Source organism: Polyodon spathula, unplaced genomic scaffold (genome assembly GCF_017654505.1).
Source record: "Polyodon spathula isolate WHYD16114869_AA unplaced genomic scaffold, ASM1765450v1 scaffolds_764, whole genome shotgun sequence".
NCBI lineage: Eukaryota > Metazoa > Chordata > Actinopteri > Acipenseriformes > Polyodontidae > Polyodon > Polyodon spathula.
In genome coordinates, this window is record NW_024472252.1 from 187,727 (window position 1) to 195,904 (window position 8,178).

Genomic DNA, 8,178 nt, shown 5'->3' on the forward strand with positions numbered 1-8,178 from the left:
ACTATAGGGTTCATTTAGACTATTCTGGAACCCTTATTTCGTTTGGGTCCATTGATAAATATGGAACTTTAATGCAATGCTTCCATTCTTTCGCAATAACATTACTGTTTAGTGTCATACACGCAAAATAGTGAATCAAGTTACAGCAAAGTAAGCATCCAGTTTCACACACACACACACACACACACACACACACACACACACACACACACACACACACACACACTTCCTTATGTTGGCATTTCTAGCGACACCCAGTGGAACAATGCACGTATTTCATTTCATTTCATTCCTCTCGCAGATAGACGAAATGGTAGCCGTATTAGTCCAGAGATGATAGACAAAGAGAAGGGCATGTGATACCTTTTATTGGACCAACTAAAATAATAATTATTCACAAGCTTTCAAGACCTCAAAGGTGTCTTCTTCAGGTGATGAAGAGACCATTGAGGTCTTGAAAGCTTGTGAATAATTATTATTTAGTTAGTCCATTGAAAGGTATCACATGCCCTTCTCTTTGTCTATCTTTATTCCTCCAAAAGCTAATGGATTTCTGTATTTTATTAGGAAACGAATTCACTGTTACAGATTTACAGATTGGGTATACATTTAGTATTGCTAAATAATTAATGTTTAAATTACTATTCAATTATGCATCTTTCAAGAGAGCCTGTGACTTTTTTTAAGTGAAGTTTTTATTATTGTTATTATTATGTATTTATTTATTTAATATTCAAATGTTGTTAAGGTGATAACGAAGAGAGAGAGAGAGAGATAGAATAATAATACAAATATTATCATAATATTGAGAATTTTTGATATCAAAATAATTTTTTTTTTTATATCAACAAAACATGACTCATGTTAAAAAATCAGAGGCAGGCACTGGTGGGTGGGACTGTGAGTGGAGGTTGCATGGTTACCTAGCGACAGAATCCACTTCTGTATTGTGATTGGCTCTAACAGTGGGCACAACATTCGTGACTGTCAACAGACGATAGTATTTAGTTGCAACCAGTGACAACTGCTGAACTTGGTGCAACATTGTACATGGTGTAGTTGTCAAACTAGTTTGTCTACAGCCTTGGGTGCTGATCAACCGGCAAAACACAGTAAGTACTGTAATTACAACCCGTATGTTTTATACACATTGCTGTTACTAGAGGTGTCTGGGATCCACTTGTAGAATATTTAGGCTGATATTTGATGTGGTATTCTGTTGTGTTGTGTACTGCGCAGCTAATGTGGTCCAAGTCGCTTTATCGGGACGCCTCGGGAGAAGTAAAAATATCCCGAATAAGCGGCTGTCCCAATTAAACGAGGGGCATTTGGGGCGGCCAGCTTAGTCACGCTTTTTTTGTTGTTTTTAAATTAAAAGAGTTCAGCGTGGTTTATGCAATTTACGCAAGCCACAGCATAAATGTAATCACTTACTGCACTAGGCTCCACACGCACCGTGACGTTGCTGCTCACTGCCTGCGTGTTTTCCAGTGAGAGATCGGGTTCGGTTTAATGAATACATTTTATTTTTCTATAGCGCTTTGAATAGGACAGCGTGCACCAGCAATTGTTGATAAAATCAGGTACATTTAAAAAAAGAAAAAAAAAAGTGAATTGAATGTTCTGCTTCGCGATGGGGTCGATCAACTAAGGGTTTCTAAAAATGTGAATTAACCCCAACATGTGAATGTAGGTGAAAGCAGCAGATCACGAGGAATAGCGTCTAGAACGCTTGCAGCCCAAGTGTCGAGTCTGTAATTCTTACCTGTCCCCCAGGAGAGATGGCTGCGCTGAACCCAGCGAAGGAGGGGGGCCAGGAGGAGGAGATCACAGGGATGGTGTGCCTGGAGTCCGACCTCAAGGAGGGAGAGTGAGTGCTTTCAAAAACACAGACCCGACTTTCCTTTAATAATAATAATAAAAAAAAAAACACATCTGTATAACAACTGCATTGCAAGTTTGTATATTATTTGGTTCTGCTTTCACTTTGCACAGGGCTCCTGTGTTATTACTATCCCACGTGATGCCTCTTCAATCTCTATTTGGAGAAAAGGGGTCTTCACGTTTCAGGTGGGCTCTTCCCAAGAGGGTGAATCTACAGTGTTAAAAAGTGAAGTGAGAGAACCGAACCGGGAGCCTTGATTTCACCCCCCTGCCTGTCTGTGCTCCCTGGCAGGATGCGTGAGGTGGAGGTGGGGAACCACAAAGTGCTGCTGGTCAGGAGTGAGGGCGGATACAGCGCTGTTGGAAGCCTGTGTACCCATTACGGAGCATCTCTCAGCAAAGGTAAAAGCAGACTGCTGGGACGAGCAGCCTGCGAGTGCGCACTGCGTCAGGACGTTTGTCACGGGATGATGCCCCGCATGCGGTGGACAGCCTGGCCGAGCTCTCGAAGGCTATACGGTGTCCAGTTGTGATGAAACGTGGCTCGTTGTTTTAAGGAGATGGGTGTGTTTGTGTGTGCTGCTGCTGTGTGCGTGTGCTGATTCACAGCGGGGTCATGTCTCTGACTCCTAACGGGTTTGTTTTAGGGGCTCTTTCAGGCAGCAGAGTGCGTTGTCCTTGGCACGGGGCCTGCTTCAATATTAAAACAGGAGACATTGAGGAATACCCTGGTCTGGACGGTTTGCCTTGCCACAAGGTAACTATAGTAAAACAGTGAAATAAAGGGCATCTGTGTACAGCACACACCCACACACCCACCCACACACACACATACACACCCACACCCACACACGCACGCATACCCACACACACCCACACACCCACACACACACACACACACACACACACACACACACACACACACACACACACACACACACACACACACACACACACACACACACACACACACACACACACACACACACCCACACATGCACACACACACACACACACACACACACCCACACCCACACACCCACACCCACACACACACACACACACACACACACACGCACACACACACACACACACACATGTATATTCTTATGTATTTAAGATTTTATGACACCGACTATTTTCTCACTATTTCACAGGTCAAAATTGAGAACAGCAAGGTGTTTGTATCAATAAACAAAAAGGTAAATATTCAAATACACTTATTACTGTTTATTTGTTACAGAGTCCTCTTTTCTTCCCAAACTGCTCTGCTGTGTACATACATCCCATACCTGGGTGTTTGGCAATGCAATAGCAATGTAATGGTTCAGTACGCAATGCTAGTACAAAGGCGGCTGCAGTGGCATGAGGCTGCCATTGCTACACTGTTACCACAGTGGTGGGCTTTCCCTCTTTTGAAAGTGGCACCAGCCAAATACAATGCTCTACTTCATACTATCAAAGAAGCCTGCCTTGGTTTGCTGCAGCAGGTGCTTGGCAATGACAGAGATGTATTCTGGGAACACATTAATAATCCATTGCTGAGCCATCCTACCTGATCAGTAACACATTGCTTCTATATCTGGACCCCGGCGCTTTTTACAAATTCAATGGGATGTCATATACGCATATCATATAATGTCATATAATGATTCTTCTGGGTTCGAGTGGTTCCTGAAGGTGCTTTTCACAGTGTAAGGATGGCACGGCTGGACACGGCTGGGGGACAGTTTGCATGGTTTGGATAACAGGTTATCTGCTGAATAACTGGATGTTTCTTGTGTTCCCCTTAAGGACTTGGAGAAGACAAGGAGGGTGAAAGAGATGGGCTGCCGAGTGGCTGGGGATTCCTCCACAGTGCTGATCATTGGAGGAGGTGAGGAGAGAGCCCCCAAGCAAAGTGGGGCGGCTCCACAGTCAAACAACAGCTTTGTGTGTGTGAGGGCTCTGAATAAAGGACGCCCCTCTGCATCCCCAGGTCCTGCTGCCCTGGTCTGTGCTGAGACTCTCCGCCAGGGAAGCTATGGGGGGAGGATCATCATGGCAACGAAAGAGGAGCTTCCTCCCTACGACAGGACCAAACTCAGCAAGGTCTGAACAGTTTACTGCTGTATAATGGCCTTGAAGTAAAAGCACAGTGCCTAGAATAAGCATGAGTGAGGCACTGCTGTTACAGACTCCGACCCAGCCAACACAAAGAGGTACTGTATTGTAACACACCCAGGTGCGATGCCAGTGTTGACCTGCAGTGTATAATATTTTTCAGGCCATGAACGTGAAAGCTGACGGTATCTTGCTGAGGCAGCTGGATTTTTACCAGTCCTGTGATATCGAGGTGTGGTTGAGAAAGGAGGTGAGATTTGGGAGGCTGCAAGTGTGCATGCACGCTCTGCAGAGCCCATCAAATTTAGCAGCACTGTGGGACAGTGGTGGGGTCGTGTGCTTTTCTTTTCTTTTTTTCCCCCCAGGCTGTGTCGGTGAACACAGATGAGAAGACGGTCACTTTCCAGGACGGCTCAGTGCAGCAGTATGATCAGCTGCTGATAGCAACAGGCTCTAGGTCAGGGTTTAAAAAAATGTTTTTGCACAGACTTATGCACAGATACTTGCCTGGCGATGTTCCTTTGAAGGTGTTTTTTTTTTTAGAATAAATGTTAAACAGAATTATTGATCCCACTCCCAATTATTCAAATTATGATCCTGTTCTTTTTACCAGTCCCCTAACCCCCATTAATACAACAGATCTACCCTGCATAAATCTGCATTTCTTACTCCCCAGACCGAGGGAGGTGGCCTGTCCTGGAGCGGACCTGGACAATGTGGCTCTGCTCCGCACACCTGACGACAGCAGCCGAATTCACCAGGCAGCGCTGGGCAAGAACGTGGTGATCCTGGGCACCTCCTTCATAGGTAACCACGCCAGTTCGCACAGCACCACCAGGTGGCCTCATTATGTAACTGCAGAAAGATTCTTAAAGCGAGGCTCTGCAGTTGCAATATAGTTCTATTGGGACATTCCTTCGAGATGCAAATTTTATTCCCAGGGATGAGCTGTCTGAGTAACTGAGTTCTAATAGAAATTATTGAAATGAGTTCAAGCTTACATGTGCCATGTTATTTGTGCAGGAATGGAGGTGGCGTCTTACCTGTCTGACACAGCCTCCAGCGTGTCTGTGATTGGAAACAGCGCGGTCCCTTATCAGAACACCCTGGGCACAGAGATTGGCAGGGTTGCCAGGAAGGTATATGCTTTAGACTTACACACAGCACCTGGCCTGTGGAAATCACTGGAATGCATCCTGCCTTCTGCAGCCCCAGCTATTTGTTTGTTTAAATAGTAATGTTATGAATGGTTTCTGTTTTGTTTTTTTTCTGGTGTGTTTTGAAGATGCTGGAGGAGAAGAATGTGAAGTTCTATATGCAGGATGGTGTGACGGAGTTAAGGGGAGAGAATGGAAAGGTAACGAAACTTTAAGCAAAGCTTTAAATACACAAGTGCATCACAGCTGTAAATAACCAATCAGGAGGGCAAACATGGGGCCTCCATCTATCCCCTGTGGCTGACAATCTGAACATGTGATAAGGAATGTCCTTACCAAGTTTTATCACAACAATTCGAAATACAGTGATATATGAAGAACAGGTGCAGGGTCCTCCACTCTAGCTTATGGTAATTAACCAGTTGGGCAATTTAGAAGCACCAAAACAAATCTTGCTGGTTCTGTAATACAACCAATTTGTTTTTCCTTTTTACAATAATAAGTGCTTCGTTAATGTGGCCGAACATGCTGAAGAATTGAATGAAACTTTATCCTCTCTATATGCAGGGTTCCTAAGATTATGAACGATTGCTTTGCAGGTGAAACAAGTGGTGCTGAAAAGTGGGAAGATCCTGCCTGCTGATGTGTTTGTCACTGGCATAGGTATACAAATCCTTTTTACATGATCACAAGGAAGGTCTAAGCCGGAACGTTTGGCACACTTTGCATTTCTTATCCCTTTTGATTCTGTGCAAAGATCAGTGAAAAAAACCACCCAAGCTGATTCAGATTGTTCTTCTTTTTTAATTCTGTAAGGCGTTCAGCCCAATTCGGCCTTCCTGGAAGGAAGCTCGGTGGCACTGGGCTCAACGGGAGCTGTCATCGTTGACAAGGTCTGCTTTAGATAGGTAGATAGATAGATAGATAGCTAGAGAGAGAGAGCTCATTGCAAACCACGGGATTCGGATTTGGAGCTGTTCAAAGTTAAGCAATTGATTGCCGTTTCCAAGCACCTCTCTCCTTCTCATTTATTTTCAGTTTATGCAGACCAATGTCCCAGGTGTCTTTGCTGCAGGGGACGTGACGTCATTTCCTCTTTCCCTACGGAAAGACAAGATGGTCAATATTGGGCACTGGCAGCTCGCGCATGCACATGGTAACAGAAACAGCTGCGAAGGGGTTGGAAATAAAAACTGCACTAGCATGCACTCTATTTAGAGTTCCTTTAACACCCTGCTTACACTGACTGTCTGTGAAAACAGGAGTGGAAGGCTTCCTAACTGAAGTGTATCAGCAGACTGCTTTGATCATCAAATGGGATGCTAGAAAAATTGATTCATGTTTTGTATTCAGACCCTTCTGTGGCATCTACTGTACCCTATGGCTGCCATTTAAAGGGAAGACTCTCAGTTTTATCAGCCTCCTCTTTCTCTAATGTCGGCTGTTTTTGCTCTTTGCTGTTAACTCCTGAACGAGTTGCTGGTTGCACCCCTTTTGCACGAGAGGGGAAAAGCCAGGACGATGTAGTGTAAGTAACTAAAGTGATAGGAAGCCTGTTGCAGTCGCCTGAATTTGAACTGATACCAAACAGGTGCAAGTTTTCTAGTTCCGATTTCCATTTAATTCAGGAAGGATCGCTGCCTTAAACATGTTGAAGAAACGGGTTGGAATAAACTCTGTTCCTTTCTTCTGGACGATGCTGATGGGGAAAAGCTTCCGCTATGCAGGTAGGGTCTCCTTCCAGGGCTGCTATCTGTGCTGGGGTCTTTTCATCTTTCCTGCACTGTGAGCCCGGGTCAATACTGTCTTGTGTTTGTATTGCAGGCTATGGTGAAGGATACACTGAGGTCATCATGAAAGGAAAAGTGGAAGAGATGAAGTTTCTAGCCTTTTATATCAAGTACAGTACTATCAGCAGCGTCTACTTTAACCAGTCTAAACACAATTAAATAATAATAATAATAATAATAATAATAATAATAATAATAATAATAGTATTGCAAACATATTGCTGCGTAGAACCACAAACAACACATATTCAAAGTAATAAATATTAACCAGAAATATAACACATAAATAACATTAGATCAGATATTCATCATATACAGCATTACATATAGAACTCGGCTTCTAACCAGTAAGCTGTATTTCTATCTCAAAGTGAACCCTGGCTATTACTTGAGAGGAAAATGTATTTGCAGCAGTAAACAGAGAAGTGTTATTTTATGTAAATATAAATAAGTGTTTTTTTGTAATATTTGGTTGATTTTGTGTGTGTATTATGACCCTGCTGGACTCCTGGGATTTGCTACCCTGTGTTAAAAGTCCCTGGGAACGTGGCCCCCGCATTGTTTGATGTTTCTTTCTTGGGATTCAGGGACGACGTGGTGGTGGCTGTCGCCAGCTTGAACTTTGACCCCAGTGTTTCCCAGGTTGCAGAGATCATGGCTTCTGGGAGGACCATCTCTAAAGCACAGGCTAAGTGAGTGATGTATGCATTCCAAAAATGAAAGGATTTTTCATATATGCTGCAAATGTGACCTGTGGTTAACTTTATGTGTTGTGTTCTTTTTTTAAAAGGTCTGATGACATGAGCTGGTTGAAGCTGCCCTGATCTACAGTGTGCCTCATTTTAACACACAATGAATATAAAGTGGTCTTCAATTAAGATTCTTGCTTGCTGGTGTTTTCTTTCAGTGTACTGGAGGGGATTCCTAAGGGCGCGTCCACAATTATCAGCAAATATAGGAAGCGTACATATAAAAAACCATAACATTCAATAGAAACCTTCTTAACCATGAAATCGACAAGGAATGTTTTGATCGTTTTTACGGATAACAACAACAAACAATGACCAAGCACTGAGGGCTACAAGCAGGAAGTCCTTTGAATATCTTGAGCTTAAAAATGGGTCATTATTTTTTTAATGTTAATGTTTACAGACGTTTCATTTGTAAAACAATCTGTGCGGGGAAAAAACAAACAAACAAACAAACAAACAAAAAAAAAAAAACACGAGGATCTTGCTGTTACC

At 43.3% G+C, this 8,178-nt stretch overlaps 1 protein-coding gene across 5 annotated transcripts; it reads left to right on the plus strand.

The window, feature by feature from the left end:
- Positions 1 to 884: 884 nt before the first annotated feature.
- aifm4 (apoptosis inducing factor mitochondria associated 4) lies at positions 885 to 7,811 on the plus strand. 5 transcript variants are annotated; one of them, XM_041241246.1, is made up of 20 exons: positions 885 to 1,112; positions 1,777 to 1,870; positions 1,996 to 2,070; positions 2,177 to 2,286; positions 2,532 to 2,641; positions 3,042 to 3,086; positions 3,679 to 3,760; positions 3,863 to 3,975; positions 4,151 to 4,237; positions 4,353 to 4,444; positions 4,664 to 4,794; positions 5,011 to 5,126; positions 5,273 to 5,344; positions 5,744 to 5,807; positions 5,961 to 6,037; positions 6,183 to 6,300; positions 6,773 to 6,871; positions 6,969 to 7,044; positions 7,522 to 7,626; positions 7,725 to 7,811. In XM_041241246.1, exons 2-20 carry the CDS (start codon positions 1,782 to 1,784, stop codon positions 7,756 to 7,758), a joined length of 1,695 nt encoding a protein of 564 aa, XP_041097180.1. In that variant the 5' UTR covers positions 885 to 1,112; positions 1,777 to 1,781; the 3' UTR covers positions 7,759 to 7,811. The 5 variants fall into 5 exon arrangements, 4 of the variants coding, with proteins under 4 accessions (XP_041097180.1, XP_041097184.1, XP_041097183.1 ...); XM_041241248.1 differs by lacking the exon at positions 885 to 1,112 and adding an exon at positions 1,176 to 1,583; XM_041241249.1 differs by lacking the exon at positions 1,996 to 2,070 and having other exon boundaries at positions 887 to 1,112.
- Positions 7,812 to 8,178: the final 367 nt, after the last annotated feature.

Coding starts and splice junctions, on each gene's coding strand:
- aifm4 (XM_041241246.1), top strand. CDS start 1,782: ATGGCTGCGCTGAACCCAGCGAAGGAGGGGGGCCAGGAGGAGGAGATC. Junction 2,287..2,531: donor CGGAGCATCTCTCAGCAAAG/GTAAAAGCAGAC, acceptor GGTTTGTTTTAG/GGGCTCTTTCAGGCAGCAGA. Junction 7,045..7,521: donor TTTCTAGCCTTTTATATCAA/GTACAGTACTAT, acceptor CTTGGGATTCAG/GGACGACGTGGTGGTGGCTG.